The sequence below is a fragment of the Candida dubliniensis genome, chromosome R, assembly GCF_000026945.1.
Source record: "Candida dubliniensis CD36 chromosome R, complete sequence".
In the NCBI taxonomy this organism is placed as follows: domain Eukaryota; kingdom Fungi; phylum Ascomycota; class Pichiomycetes; order Serinales; family Debaryomycetaceae; genus Candida; species Candida dubliniensis.
The window spans coordinates 1,906,815-1,922,177 of NC_012867.1; the positions used below are offsets into that span (position 1 = coordinate 1,906,815).

The following is a 15,363-nucleotide window of genomic DNA, read 5'->3' on the forward strand; positions in this document are numbered from 1 at the left end:
ACAATGAATCAACGGTGTTAATAAAAAATGTCTTAATCACCGAATTAAGCATTTTGTTCTGGGTGCAAGTTGGTGCCTGATCAAGAAAATAAGTAAATTGATATTGGACCATCTTTTTTTTTTTTTTTTTTTCAGAAATTTAAAACTCGTTATCGTTTTATTTATGCCAAAGAAAACCCGATAAAAGTATAAAAAGGTCTATAAATTTCCGTACCGGCTTGGTTTTTTACACAATTTTGTTTTAGTATTATTATCACCCGATCGAGTTAAGAATGAGTTTTTTATGACCATGTCATTCAACAGAGTTGAAACATTCTTACTCCATCGAATATTTGTTGATTTAAACAAAGATCTTTTCGAAGAAAACACCCAAGAACCACTTGTATCCACTTTGAAAACAGGGTCTAAATACATTCCTTATGAGTATATTGTACAATCACCAACATCCATTTTGAAAAATCAAATTTCTGTATATAATGCCATCAGCGAAAAGATACAACAGCTACCAATCACAGAGAATAACTTTGAATTAATCATTTATGGTCTTGAATTTGAGTATTTGCATTTGAAATCCAAGACAATAGAGAAAAAAGACGTTGTTGAAATCATTGGTTATGTCATTGACACAAGTGACACCAGGTTTGATATTACAAATTTGGTTGAAGCAATACAACTCATAATCGACCCTAAATTACGTGTTGTGGTGGATGATTTTGCTTCATTTACTAGAACATTCCCCAATTTGACTAGAACATCATTGAATCATGCCTTGGCAATAACATATGCTTTTGGAATATTTTTTTATCCCGTAGTACACAATGCCCTTAATTGTGCAAAGAATGTTAAACTAATGAGAGAGTTTATGAGATATTATTATCTTCGATATTTACAGAATCCTAATGATGAATTTATTGATATCACTCAAGAGGCTTATAATTTTTGTAAAGAGAATTTTCCAAATGATACAGAACGGAAAACAAATGAAGTTATTGACGAAATGACCTTGTCTGTTTTAACTAGTACTTTAGGTTTGCTCGATTCATTAGAGACAAGTAAATCAGAATATAAACGAAGAAGAATTGGTTATCAGTATACTCGAGGTTCATTATGAAGAATTCTATTCTACTTCTGTATTTGTTTGCTATTTATTTTTTTTTTTTAAAAAAGAATATCAATTAGTGTATAAAACTTTGTTTTTGGATTAAATTACTGATTATCAATGTAATGTAACGATTTGTTTGGGAAATATAGTTTGTAATTTTTATTGGAAACAATTCGGTATTTGCTAATTTTAACGGTAATAAGAAGTAAGTGTTAGCTAACTTTTTTTGTTTGATCTGAAAATAGAAAATCACTGGTAGTTATAGATTGTTATTATATGTTTTCTTTTTTGCAATATATACATCACTTTCTAATCAAGTTGTATTTTCAGATGTCAGAATCTCTAATGGGAGCACATATACGATCTTTTGAGAATACATTGGAAAGTATGATTAGAAATTTGGGAATATATCAATATAGATACAACTGGTAAGTAACTAGAAAAATCGCCATTGGTAAGCCTAACTTTTGAAAGATTATGAATCTTTAAAATGCATGCATGCTGCATTATTCTGCCCTGATTTGCAACTTTGTGTTGTTGCTAACTCGTAATTGATTTTACAATGCAACAACATCAAAAGTTTTGCGCCATTATATATAGCCCACTCCCAATAATAATCATTCTATACACTACTTGTTATACTTTAACTTTATCGTCTAAAATTTTAAAACACTTTCTTTAATCCCTTATTTTGATATACCGGTGGTGGTGTATTATCCTTGCCATTGTTTTCTGTTACAGAAAAAAAATGAACAGGAAAAATAGAACAATGGCTCTTTTCATATTAGGCTTTTTTGTTACATTAAATCTTACTGTCGAGGTTTTTGAGTTAAGAATAGTAGTAGTGCTAATGCCAATATTTATTTAGCCGAAGATAACTTTTGTGTATACCTTTCAAAGGATTGGAAATAAAGGGGCATCTCATCATTATCATCGTTGGCAAACTCTAACAGAAAGATCGGCAGAAGAAACGAATAAGATCCTCACTATTCCTGCAACTTGCAGCAGGATTTTTCATCATTCACAGGTATATATATCTTGTTTCTTTTTATCTACTCATTTCTATTTCCAATAATAATACTTTGTTGAAAAAAAAATAAGATTCTTGAAAAATTCTGAGAAATATAGTAATGGTGGTTACTAAGCAATGCTTTGAATTTTCAAATCATCCCTATCTCTTTTTCCTCCTCTCCTTTTTTTAAATAATAAATGCAACTCATCATTCTGCAACATGATGAATGAGGTTTCATCAGCTTGTACACAATCCCAAGTATATTTTGTTTTGTATTATTATTTTCGTTCCATTGTCAAGACTTGGATTCATGTTGGAATGTAGACTGATTTCTTCAAGTAGTATCTATCTTTCTATGTATATATATATAATGATATCAGTATCACACCTTAAAATTAGTAATCTCAATTTCTTGTCCGTATCGTTAACCTACAATTATGTTGAGGATATTTTACTTCAACAAGTTTCAAAAACTAAAAACTCACAATAATAGATATCAATATTTCAAAGTACAAACTGCTAAAGATATTGATCAATGGATTGATAAAACCAACAATGAAAGATTAAGTGGTACTGAACATGATCGTTATTTACCAAACTATGCTATTTTGAATAAAAATGGATTAATCGAATTACGATCTATTTTGGAGCCGGGGTTTTTCTTATATATCAATGAAATTGAATTACAAAAGGCAATTTATCAATATTATCAAATCACAATTAAAGATTTTTGTGTGTTTTATAGTTCTGATCGAGATTTAGATATGATTCAAGAAAATAGAGGGAAAATCATTTGTAAAACTTCGAGACCAATATTTATTAAAGTTCAAAAAAATACTCATCATCAACAAGATCTGTTTTTCATTCGTGATGAAATTCATATGAAAATGAAAAATGATGGATTTAAAAAATATAGTAAATCATTTTATTATATAAATTCTAAAGATCATCAAATTGAATTTTCAACAGCAATCTTGTCATTATTGAATAAATATGTTGTTGTTAATAAAATTGTATCAGTGCCGTTGTCTTATGTTGATATTTATGAAAAATTTAGATTGAACAAACATAATTGTGGAGAAGGATTATTTATAAATCGAGCTTTTGATGTTAATGATAACTTATTGATAAAATATGCATAACTTACAACAACTCCTATTATAATAACTATCACTAATAAATAATGCCGTATATAGAAAATACAGAGTAGAGAAGAAACAAAGCAAGCTATATCAATAGTTCTTATTGTTTTTACCTTCAATCTCTTTACAATCGAGTGGTTTCTTGGAGCTCCAAATAAACCAAACCAACAAAACTTCAACTATTTGAAAACCCATAAGTTTCAAATTTTGTAATTCAATCAAGTTACCTATCACACTCAACATTTCTCCAACATCAAATACACCTGTCAAGTTTAAATTACCATATAATCCAATAATGGTACTCTTTCCAAAAATTCGCCAGGAAATTAAATGCAACAATATTGACTGCAATAATGGTCTGGCTAATCTTTTGTTGTCACTCTTCTTCAATTTCCAATAAAGTCTGAAGCCATATCCAGTACTAATCAAATGCGCCAATACACTAGTAATTAATTGGGTAGATGTTGTCACCATGACGACAATTTTTTCCCAATCCAAGTGGAAGTTACTGATGGTTGATTTATACGCCTTATTGACTAAAATTGATTTATCAATGATTTGATAACTTTCCGAATTCACTGTAATGTCATTTACAGCTAACGTATTGGACAAGATCTGAAATGGAATAAAAGTGGCCAAAATATTTACTCCAATCAATAATTTCACCAAAAACTGTGGTGGATCCATTGGTAAATTCAGGTATGCTGATCCAAAATAGACTGACAATGTGATGTAACCTAACCAATTATCCAAAAAAACTTGTTGTAAATGACTATAATAGTTGACAACGAAATTATACACCACATCTGTCGGAGATACAAAATAAATTGCCCATAGGATCAAGAATCCAATACGATACACGAGATTAACAAGTAAAAATTGGAATAATTGAGTTAAAACTGGTGATAATTTCGATCCATGCTTACCAGTGCGTAGACTAGGATATAAATAAATCAAAACAAGAATTACAGATCCAAACATAATGATTAAATTGACTTGGGTTGACAATTCAGTTAAAATATTTTCACTGATCCCCTCATTTTCCACAGTGACAAAAGTATAATAGCTTGTGAAATGAGTCCGTTTATCGTCGAATGAATACATTGGAAGATAAATACAATAAACTCCTGGATTGGGGACATTATATTTAACCACTTGATCTTGTGTAATTGTTTTATTAAGAAAAGTTTCTGGGGTTTTAACTCTATTATTGACAAGTTTTAAATCAAAAGCGACCAGATTTGATTTCTGATTGGTTTTAATAAATTTTTTATTCTCCAAATAGATATAATTGACAAAATCATCGAAATTAGGAATGTTTTTAAACTTGAAAAAATCTAAATATTGGAAAACAACTAATGGAATTGTATCTTGACCAACATTATTGAAATCTAATGTCAATTGAGTTTCAGGAGTTGTATTGTTAATAGCCACACAAGCACCATTGGAATTGTAAGTTAACATAAAACGTCTGTTGGATGCTGCCAATACTAATGACAATTGCACAAATACCAAACTGATCAATGACAGTAAATATTTCATCCTGCAATTGAAGAGTTAAGAGTTGATTGACCAAACAAAGAAAAATAGTATAACGATAGTGAACTTCTTTTTTTCAAAACCACTGGGTTGTAGGTGGGTGGGGGGAAGCGAACTTCGACAAGTTCATCATATTATAATGTGTTTAGTTTTGTGCCGAGAACTTCAATTTAGTAAACTAAAAACTAAAATAATAACTCAACTTGGAAGTTAATAATAATAATTATTACAATCGCGTGTCCAATAATAATAAATCATGTAGCCGTATCATCATCATAAAGCATCAACATCACCACCAAAGATCTGCAACCACCTAGGTATATGAAACTTCATTTACGGAAAAGGAATTCAACTCTGTGGTATTGCAAAAGATGTTTTTTCTCTTTTTTTGGAGCAGAAATATCACCAAAAACTACCTTGAATGTCGACCAAGAGTTTAATAATTTCTCGAATACCTAATAACCCCACCCACCCAACAAGATTGCCGGAATAAATATTCAAGGATCACCATATGAAAACCACTATCAAGGATAAAGCTATCTGTGATATTTTATGTCAATTATTTCAACTTGTTTTTCCAAAATCGGATAAATACGACATATTCACCAAAAAAAGTGACACAATTAGATCAAATATTAAAGTTGCTCCAATTGGTCGGTAGAACACTGGAAGAGTTATAAGAGATATCAAAAACTTATGTTCTTTTTAATTCTTTGCTAATGTAAAATAGAACGGCTTGTTTAAATTTCTCAATTGATATGGTCTAAACGTGATACTTGATCTTTATTTGCTTTACAAAAAAACACATACTATACACACACCTAAAACCTCCCACTACAAATAGAACTCCTTTATACCTTTCAAGTGCCCCAAATCATCTTCAAGACCTTTTAATGCAACGTATGGTCTCTCAGAGTACCAGATCAACCATAAAATAACTAAAGGAACATAATCCTCAATCAATTTCATTACATCAAAATAATAGTACAAGGCCGACCCAATAACCCATGCATATATCCCATGGTATAACAATGTGTTTTTCATTAATTGCTGATTCACATATTCCCCAGTTCTAGTGAATCTATTATAGATGACGTATCCATAAACAAATGGAAGAACTGTCACGCACACCAAAAGACCGCCTCCTAAAATCGCCGTAATCCACTTGAAAATAGTGGAGATAAAGCTATTTCTCAAAAAAGAGTCCTTTGGATCAAAATAAATAAACACATCTTGAAGCTTATTATCAAGAACAATTGATCTCTTCAAAACTGTTTTTGTGATTTTCGAAGACGAGGCAATAGAAACAAATAAAAGTGATCCCAAGATTATTCTTTTCACCCAAGAAGTATTAGATGGAGCCTTATACCCAAGGTTTTTGAATCCACTTCCAAAATAAATCATAATGGTGACATAAGTATCCCAACAAGTTATAATACTACCCACAATGTTTTTGAAATAATTTTCAACAAACAAATAACTAAACGACGAAGGACTATAATAACAGTACCATTCCAAAATCATCATTGCAGAATTAAACACAAAATACACCACCAAAAGTGAAAAGATTCTAGCAGAAATAGGAGAAATATTGGATAATCCAGTAATTTGATACTTGGCAACAATTCCAGCAATAATCAATCCTCCAATAATAGCAGAAATGGCATGCTTATAAGCTTCACTTGAAATATCAATTGTATCAAAGTTTTCAACCAACGTGGCTTTGGAATTAAATGTTGCAGTATATTCTTTGTTTTCATTAAACAGAACACAATATTGTCCCGGTTCATAAAGGTTAAGCTCTTGCGTTTCATATCCATCAACCAAAGTTTCATAAATGTTGAAAGATTGCAGTTCAGCTCGGAAATCTTTATCACCTTTATCTTTATCCATACGCAAAAGTTTTGTATTTCGGTGGACATTCAACGGCAATTGTTGGTGTGGTACTCCATTTGCTTCAAGTTTCAAATGAGTTTTCCCATGAATTAACTCAAGGTTGAAGCATTTTATTGGCGAGTTTTCATTGAGTTCAAATGTTTCAATGTTCTGAATCAATTTGGATAAGACTAATGGGATTTGAACACCAGCTAAAAGTATGATTGAATTGAATAGTTTCATTGATATGGAGGTAGTTATTTGGATTTTGAAAGTTGCAACACAACCCTCTTTTTTTTTTTTCAATCCATTATCACATCGATAAGGTTGGCTTTATAAATGATAACAAAAAACTAATAGCAATATTTATGATTGACGTGTACATCTAACTGTGAAACTTGACAGCGTATCTTCTTACTGCCAAAAATGCAGGTGTAGATGTGTTTGAGAAGAGAATGTCCGATAACATTTTCATTCCAAAAAATAAAATGAAACAAAGAAAAAAAAAACACCACTACTCAACATTCTCACTCACCTAATTAAAAGAGTACCTCACAATTGCTGGTATACACCCTACACCTATTACTTATGCTTCAAATCGTTTCACTTTGGTCCATAACGTCCCTAGTTTGAAAACACAAACACACAAAAAAAATCGCATTCAAAAGTAATATATAAAGTAAAATCTATATGAATTCGGAATGCTTTGAAACTTATACATTGCAACCGTTAACCACAATTCCATCGAATTTAAAATACCAACCAACTGTCAGACCATTTTATTGGAAAAGAGTTCCTTCAAGATATTGATTGTATCTCAACCCACTAATTGGATGCTTTGCAAAAATCTCATCAATCGATTGTAAATCATTATCAGTTAACTCTATCAAGCTCCCAAAATTAGACTCAACTCTTTTCTTTGTTGATCCAGATGGAATTGGTAAAATTCTAGTGACTTTTTCAATACCTCGAAAGTTTCTTGCTTCGGAAACTTTAACAATCCATGACAATGCCAAAGACTCTAAGGTTGTATTTTTAACTTCATGAGCAAATTTGTACAATTCTTTTAAAACTGGTAAGTTTTTGTTAAAGATTTCCGGTTGAAATTTGTCCAAATGATGTCTAATGTCACCTTCCGGGATTGATGCCAAAAAAGTATCGGAATTCTCAACTGCATAATCAGTCAAAAGACCACGACACAATGGTGAATATGCAATAAGTGGCAAGTTGTGCTTCGATAATTCCTCCAATATACCCGTGGTAATGACTTCTTGTGAAAACAATGACAATTCCAATTCAACACATGATATTGGAAACACTTTCAAAGCCGCCTGAATGGATTCTTTACCAACCTCAGATAAGGAAATACCATCAATAATACCCAGTTTCACGTACTCACTGATGTAACCAATAGTTTCTGCGTATGGAACAGAAGGGTCAACTCTGGCCATTTCGAATAATAATTTAGGTCTATTTTGTTTTGGGAAAAATGACACAATATTTTCAATTGATTTTGAAACAAATTCTTTACTACCATCTGGCTTCAAAGTTTGATTATCAGCCCCTCCTTTGATGGAAATAATCAATTGTTTATTTTCTTCAGGATCATTTTCTTCTAAAAATTGCTTTAATAATTTCAAATTTGCAAAATCTGGACCATAAAACTCACCACCATTGATCAATTTGGTTCCAAATTTTGGATGTGATGTCACAAATTTCAATGTATCAATGGATTGTTGTGTTGGTGGTGGTGTTGGTGTCCAAGTCATAGACATTGTACCAAAGCCGAACTTTCCAGAAATCTCAACAGGTTTATACGACATTGTAATGGTTAGTTTGTTTGAAAAAAAGGTTGACACACTTTTGAAATTGATTAGGAAAACTTGAGAATAATACCAGGTTTATATACTTGCTTATTTCATTCAGTTTAAAAGTCAGGAATCCTTTCTTATATGAACAGATTCATTATCAGTCATCTGAAAAAAAAAAAAAGATTCCCAAATAGGGGATTGTCGGGGAATCTTGCTTTGTTCAACGCCATACTTTTTTTTCCATATATTTCCGGTTCGGATATTCACCAGATCTGTCCTTATATCCGTACAACATATACATACATGAGAGATTTTGAACTGCTTATATCTCCACACTTATCTGACTGTTATTGAAGAGAATAGAAGCATAGATCCAGATAATTTGAGAGTCAAGTCTCTTCATAAAATTTTATCCAATACTCTGCCCAAGGTATTTCTTCTTGTATCTCGTGCATGACAGTTTCAAAAATTCACTTCTGTATTCCATGGTAAACTCTTGCAAGCTTTTAAAGAATCTAAAACTGAAGAAATTCACCATTCTTTTATTATTCTTTTTCTTTGGGTTATATAAAATAAAAAAATCTATATACAATTAAAAAACAATGGGTTTCAATTAAAAGCAGAACACTTGATCTTTTTCAAATCCAGCATCTTTAGTCATTTCATTGATATATTCAACAAATGCTGGGGGACCACAAATAAATACTTTTGCATCAGAACTTGGTGAAGGCAAAAATTCAAACAGTTCTTTATCGACAAATTTTCCCGTGACATATTTAATTTCCAAACCTGGATACTTTTGTGCCATACTATCCAATTCATCTTTTAATAATATATCTTTTTCGGTGTTATTGGCAAATAACAATTTAATCTTGGTATTATCTTCAAGATTAGTGATGATGGCAGTAATCACTTGTAACATTGGGGTAATACCAGTGCCTCCTGCAACTAAAGCCAACTCTTTAGCCAGATTTGGCACATACTGCAATTTCCCAAATGGTCCCCTGAACTGAGCTGTCTGTCCAACTTGAAGATTAGCCAATTTTCTCGTGACAACACCGTGTTCATAATGTTTAACCAAAATATCGAAAAACCCTTTATCAAATTGATTAGAAATCGGAGTATAATATCTAACCTCATCTTTCCCATCAATATTAAAACAGCAAGCTAAAGAATGTCCAGTAGGAATGTATAACACTTCATCTTCTCTTCTTAATTTGAAACGATAAATCGATGTCATGGGAGCAATTAATGTCTTATCCAACAATTCAAACTCTTGCCATTTAATATGATGCATGGATGAAGCACGTCTCAAGGCAGCATAATATTGTATAGACACTATAACAACAATAAATCCTATTGAATACGGCATATACTCCCAACCAAAGATCCATGTACCAAACAAGATTAACCCTATAGGAATATATATACCATGAATTGGTTGTTTAAGTAATTCTCTTTTATCCTCCATTTTCTATTAAATACAAAAAAAAAAAAACGTAAACTGATAAATTAAGATGAAACGATTGACAGTAAGGAATTCAACTGATGAAAGTTTGACACGAAGCAAATTGAAAACAAAAAAAAAAAAAATTAGGAAGGGAAGAAGAAAAAAAGAATTGAAAATGAAACAGTGAAAAAAAAAAATAAATGAATTAATAAATAAATCGCTCGGTCGCCCGCTCGGCGAAGAAATCCATGTCCGCAACAAGCGATTTTGCATCATGTTTTGCATTTACTTCCGAAAACAATAACGATACGAAACTTCGATAAGTATGTATAAATTAAAAATATATTTGATTCTTTTCAACTTCTAGACACACCAAGAGAGTTAATTTAAAAAATTAAAATCAGGCTTGGGAGTTCGGGTATATATAATATATATATGTAAGAATTAGAGAACAGGTATAGTAAATAATAATGATTATTAGAAAAAAAAAAAAAAAAGAATAGAAATAAGAAAATTATAATGAAAAACCCAGACCTTTGTAATAAAAAACTTTAAACATTAGCAACAAAGTAAGAACACGCCCAACCATACTACCTAATATTCTTCTTCTTCTTCAGGGAAAGAATCAGTACCAACTTCAATATAATCTCTCTCTAAAGCAGCCAAGTCTTCTCTAGCCTCAGTGAATTCACCTTCTTCCATACCTTCACCAACATACCAGTGAACAAAAGCTCTCTTGGAATACATCAAGTCAAATTTTCTGTCAATTCTTCTCCAAGCTTCAGCAATGGCAGTAGTGTTAGACAACATACAAACAGCTCTAGAAGCACTGGCCAATTCAGATCCTTTAATAGCAGTTGGTGGTTGGTAACAGATACCAATCTTGAAACCAGTTGGACACCAGTCGACTAATTGAACAGTCTTTTTAGATTTGACTTGGGCAACAGCATTTTGAACATCTCTAGTAACAACATCACCACGGTACAACAAACAAGTGGCCATATATTTACCAGTTCTTGGGTCACATTTGACCATTTGGTTACCTGGTTCAAAACAAGATTGAGTGATTTCGGAAACAGAGTTGGCTTCGTGGGTAGCTCTACTCTTGGAGAAAACTGGAGCATAACTGACCAATGGGAAATGGATTCTTGGATATGGAACCAAGTTAGTTTGGAATTCATTCAAATCAACATTCAAGGAACCGTCAAATCTCAAAGAAGCAGTAACCGATGACACAACTTGGGCAATCAAGTTGTTCAATGAGCTAAAGTTTGGTCTGGCGATATCCAAGTTTCTTCTACACATATCGTAGATGGCTTCATTATCAACCATAAAGGTACAATCTGCGTGTTCCAAAGTGGTGTGGGTAGTCAAAACAGTATTATATGGTTCAACAACTGAAGTGGACACTTGTGGAGCTGGATAAACAGCAAATTCCAATTTAGATTTTTTACCGTAATCCAAGGATAATTGTTCCAATAACAAAGAACCCAAACCGGAACCAGTACCACCACCCAAAGAGTGAGTGAAAAGGAAACCTTGCAAGCCGTCACATTGATCACTCATTCTTCTGACTCTATCTAAAATGTCGTCTAAAATTTCTCTTCCAACAGTGTAGTGACCTCTAGCATAGTTATTGGCGGCATCTTCTTTACCGGCAATCAATTGTTCAGGATGGAACAAATCTTTGTATACACCAGTACGAACTTCATCAATGACGTTTGGCTCTAAATCAACATATAAGGCACGAGGAACGTATTTCCCAGAACCAGTTTCACTGAAAAAAGTAGAAAAACCTTCTTCTCCCCCCTTTGGTCTGTCTAAACCTTCCTGTAAATACCCATCTGGTCTGATACCGTGTTCTTGTGAATACAATTCCCAACAGGCGTTACCAATTTGACACCCGGCTTGACCAACTATACAAAGGCGTTAGTATAAACAATATTTTTTGATTGATTCAATTAAAAATCGACGCGTTTAAGATGTATTGCTGTTGTTGCTGACTAATAAGCTTGGATCAAGCTTGAAATCAAGACAACCAAAACTGGATCTAGTGTTTGCGATCCATTCCCCTTAAAAAAACTGATGGCGATTATGAAACAGTGAATGATCAAAGACATACCATTAATACTGATGACTTCTCTCATTTTTGAATTATATAATTATCGATGAAAATATGTATAGTTGTTTCTTGAAAAAAAAAAAGGGTAGAAGAAAGAAAGAAAGAAAGGAAAAAAAAAAAAAAAAGAAAACTAATTACTAACGAAAGTGTTTTGAAAAAGAACAGAAAATTTTAGTATAGACGGGCGTGTCTGAGAAAATTGATTTGTTTACATTTTGAGATTTAGACGCTCATTCTCAATTCTCAAATTTTTATATTTTCTTCTCAAAGGTCGTGTAATCACAAACATTGTTTTTTTTTTTTTTTTTTTTTTTTTCCCTTAACAATCACTCAATTCGTATAAAACATAAATAGTAGCTAAATAAATCTAGACTTCCTAATACAGAAACAAGTAATTGTAAATACAATCATACACTAAAAACCAACTAAGGATTTCAATTTTGCAATCAAGCTTTTGGGTTCTTTCTTCAATCCCAATTTAATTTTCAATTCATCACCAGCCTCATTTAAAACGTCGCCAACAGATTTTTCCCAGTTTTGTAAGTTGTTGTATCCGGTAAATAATTTGTTTTGGAAAGTTGCCAAGCTCAACAATTCCCGTCTGTTTAAATCTGACAACCAGTCGTAGCTGTAACCAAATGATCTGAGATACGCCTTCAAATCTGCGTTTGAGTAAGTTCTAACGATACTATCCCAGTGATTGTTTATTATGTCTCCTGTTGACTTTGCCGCATCATATGCGTTGCTATTAAATATCGAAAGACGATACAATATACCACGATAGGCGTTAGTAAGGATAGAGAAAATCTTTGACTTGTAAGTCACATAATCTTTTTCAAGCTTTTTGTGAGTTTGAGATACATGTTCTTCTGCCTGCTTGAAATGATCCTGGGCATTTTTCACAGCCGTGTCGTATTGTTGAGTAGCCTCCTTTGCAATAGAATTATATTTCTCATCAGCTTCAGATTTAATAGACAGGTATTGGTTCCCAACTTGTTCTTGATAATTCAGGACTTGATCATGAACATTCAATACAACTTGATGTGCCTCATCAATCTTGTTGTCGAATCCACTCTTGGCACCATACCACCAACTTCCAAGTTTATTCAAAGCATTTGTTTGTAATTTTTGGGTGTTTTCTCTCAATTTGGCAATCAAAGACAAAGCATAGCTTTTACTAGCAATCTGAGCATCTTTGATGAAACTTGCAACATCATGTTCCCCCTTTTCAAGTTTATGCAAAAATTCAAGTGAATACTCATATGATGCTTCCTCAATTTGATCCAATGCTTCCTCAGCTGAGTAAGCTGTCTTATCAAATTCTTCCTTCGCAGCATCACCAGCCAGCTTATAGTATTCTTGAACAACCTCAAAACCTTTTGAAATTTTGTCTTCAGTCAACTTTTTATATTCAGCTTCACTCAATTTTTTCTGCAAGTACCTTTTGTAGCTATTGATATCTGGTGTAAATAATCGAATTTGCAGATCAATATTGTTGAAAGCATCCTTAAACCCTTTTCTTAAAGTTTCAAATTGATTTTGGAAGGCAGATACAATATCTTTTCTTGTGCCTTCTACATTTTCACCTTGTTCAACCAACCATTGCTTGATCGAGTCGGTGGATACATCATTAACAATCCATGCATATGTATCAACGTGAATTGGATCAAACTTGTGCTTTTGCACCAACTGGATCAATTGATGTTTAGTGGTAAATATTGAGTAAGGAACTTTTCTAACATCCAAAAATTCACGCAACTTGTCCTTTGACCAATTATTAATACCAACAAAGAAAGTGTCATTAATCAAATTGCCACCCTTTTTCTTAGTCTTTTGTTCTCCCTTTGTGAGCCAAGGTTGATATTTCTTTTCAGTGTTTGCTAACCAAGTATGGATATCACTCAACAAGTATTTTTTATAGGTTTGGGCAATCTTGACTAATTTTTCCTTATCCAAATCTTCAACATAAATTCCTGGTTTGGTATCAATGAATCCATGCAAATAAAGCCATTCACGTAATTGAGAATATGACCAAGTTTCAAAAAATTCATCCTCAATTTGACCTTTTTTATCAAAAATTGTCTTATCAAATAAATCCAATGAATCAAATAAAGATTCCTTGGAGTCTCTAATTGAATGAGTGGCTTGATAACTAAATTCTTTTAATTTTTCAACCAATTGATCTTTGGTAGAACTAGGGTTAAAGTCAATCCTATAGGATTTTAACCAATCTTTCAAATCATTTTCTGACCATGATTCATATAACCAATTGCCAGGATAAAAGCTCGACCCGTGGTTTTTCGCAGAAATAGAATCAAAGCTCTCCTTAATTTTATTGATTAAATCATCTTTAGTATCCTTTGCGTGATACTGGATATTATTTTGAGTTAAGAAAGATTGCAAACTGTGTACCGGCCAACTTTCAAAAATCCATTCTTTAATGGAATAATTCTCCTTTCTTTTCCCAAACAAATAATCAAAATTTAAATAATCATTTAATAAATTATCGGGAGGATTCAAATTGTTATTTAATTCATCGGTGACTTTCTTGTATCCTTTTTCCAACTTTTTAGCTTCTTCATTAGCCAAGCTTATTAATTTTGGATTCTCCAAGGCTTCATTGAAGGCAACTTTACGTTCTTTTAAAAATTGTTTTAAATCATCATTTGTCCATTGGTCAAAACCATAATTTGCAATCACAAAAGTGATTGATACATATAACCACACAATGATTGGGAAATACATATTCAATGTTCTTTAATGTTTAAAGAGAAAGAAGAAAAAGAAATCAAAAGTAAAAGTTGTAAATAGTTAAACCTCGAATAAGAGGAATACATTATTAAATATATACAAAGCAAGGAGAATTAGGAGGTCATATAGCAATCGAGGGGAGAAGGGATTGCTATGCATTTTTTTAAGGGGGATAAGTTATACTCGTGTTATACATAACTGAGCAACTGTGGTAGCAAAAGAAAAAAAAAAAAATAAAATTGGTTGCTGTGGAAGATAGGAATGTGTTTACACAGAAGGTTTTTTCTTATTTTCTAAATTGGATTCACAACGTCATGTGTAGGCGTATTTAAATGTGGAAATATGACTCGAGGTTATTAGATTAAACAAGTAATTGGTTTTTGGAATAAACCTAAGTTTGTTGTTGGTGTTGTTTCTTAGTTTTGAAAAATCCATATCAGAAAAAAAAAAAACAAAAAAAAGAATACTAACTCGCAAGAAACAGATGAGAACATATTTGCAACTTTTATTCCTTTACTGATAGAACACATTTCTTGGCACCAATTTTCATGTCAGAAAA

At 32.1% G+C, this 15,363-nt stretch overlaps 8 protein-coding genes across 8 annotated transcripts; 2 read left to right on the forward strand and 6 right to left on the reverse strand. All coding sequences in view use genetic code 12, as the record gives it.

The window, feature by feature from the left end:
• Positions 1 to 283: 283 nt before the first annotated feature.
• CD36_34490 (conserved hypothetical protein) lies at positions 284 to 1,111 on the forward strand (the record flags this gene model as incomplete). Its single annotated transcript, XM_002422337.1, has 1 exon — positions 284 to 1,111. One exon carries the CDS (start codon positions 284 to 286, stop codon positions 1,109 to 1,111), a length of 828 nt encoding a protein of 275 aa, XP_002422382.1.
• A 1,440-nt stretch (positions 1,112 to 2,551) lies between these two features.
• On the forward strand, positions 2,552 to 3,256 carry CD36_34495 (conserved hypothetical protein; the record flags this gene model as incomplete). The annotated part of the gene is made up of 1 exon (XM_002422338.1): positions 2,552 to 3,256. One exon carries the CDS (start codon positions 2,552 to 2,554, stop codon positions 3,254 to 3,256), a length of 705 nt encoding a protein of 234 aa, XP_002422383.1.
• A 90-nt stretch (positions 3,257 to 3,346) lies between these two features.
• On the reverse strand, positions 3,347 to 4,798 carry CD36_34500 (conserved hypothetical protein; the record flags this gene model as incomplete). The annotated part of the gene is made up of 1 exon (XM_002422339.1): positions 3,347 to 4,798. The coding sequence occupies one exon, from the start codon at positions 4,796 to 4,798 to the stop codon at positions 3,347 to 3,349; it is 1,452 nt and encodes a 483-aa protein (XP_002422384.1).
• An 831-nt stretch (positions 4,799 to 5,629) lies between these two features.
• Positions 5,630 to 6,913, reverse strand: CD36_34510 (conserved hypothetical protein; the record flags this gene model as incomplete). Its single annotated transcript, XM_002422340.1, has 1 exon — positions 5,630 to 6,913. One exon carries the CDS (start codon positions 6,911 to 6,913, stop codon positions 5,630 to 5,632), a length of 1,284 nt encoding a protein of 427 aa, XP_002422385.1.
• Positions 6,914 to 7,449: 536 nt separating this feature from the next.
• CD36_34520 (pyridoxal reductase, putative) lies at positions 7,450 to 8,493 on the reverse strand (the record flags this gene model as incomplete). The annotated part of the gene is made up of 1 exon (XM_002422341.1): positions 7,450 to 8,493. The coding sequence occupies one exon, from the start codon at positions 8,491 to 8,493 to the stop codon at positions 7,450 to 7,452; it is 1,044 nt and encodes a 347-aa protein (XP_002422386.1).
• A 601-nt stretch (positions 8,494 to 9,094) lies between these two features.
• Positions 9,095 to 9,952, reverse strand: CD36_34525 (oxidoreductase, putative; the record flags this gene model as incomplete). The annotated part of the gene is made up of 1 exon (XM_002422342.1): positions 9,095 to 9,952. One exon carries the CDS (start codon positions 9,950 to 9,952, stop codon positions 9,095 to 9,097), a length of 858 nt encoding a protein of 285 aa, XP_002422387.1.
• A 573-nt stretch (positions 9,953 to 10,525) lies between these two features.
• Positions 10,526 to 12,078, reverse strand: TUB1 (tubulin alpha chain, putative; the record flags this gene model as incomplete). The annotated part of the gene is made up of 2 exons (XM_002422343.1): positions 10,526 to 11,847; positions 12,054 to 12,078. The coding sequence occupies 2 exons, from the start codon at positions 12,076 to 12,078 to the stop codon at positions 10,526 to 10,528; spliced, it is 1,347 nt and encodes a 448-aa protein (XP_002422388.1).
• A 389-nt stretch (positions 12,079 to 12,467) lies between these two features.
• Positions 12,468 to 14,798, reverse strand: CD36_34540 (meiotic sister chromatid recombination protein, putative; the record flags this gene model as incomplete). The annotated part of the gene is made up of 1 exon (XM_002422344.1): positions 12,468 to 14,798. The coding sequence occupies one exon, from the start codon at positions 14,796 to 14,798 to the stop codon at positions 12,468 to 12,470; it is 2,331 nt and encodes a 776-aa protein (XP_002422389.1).
• Positions 14,799 to 15,363: the final 565 nt, after the last annotated feature.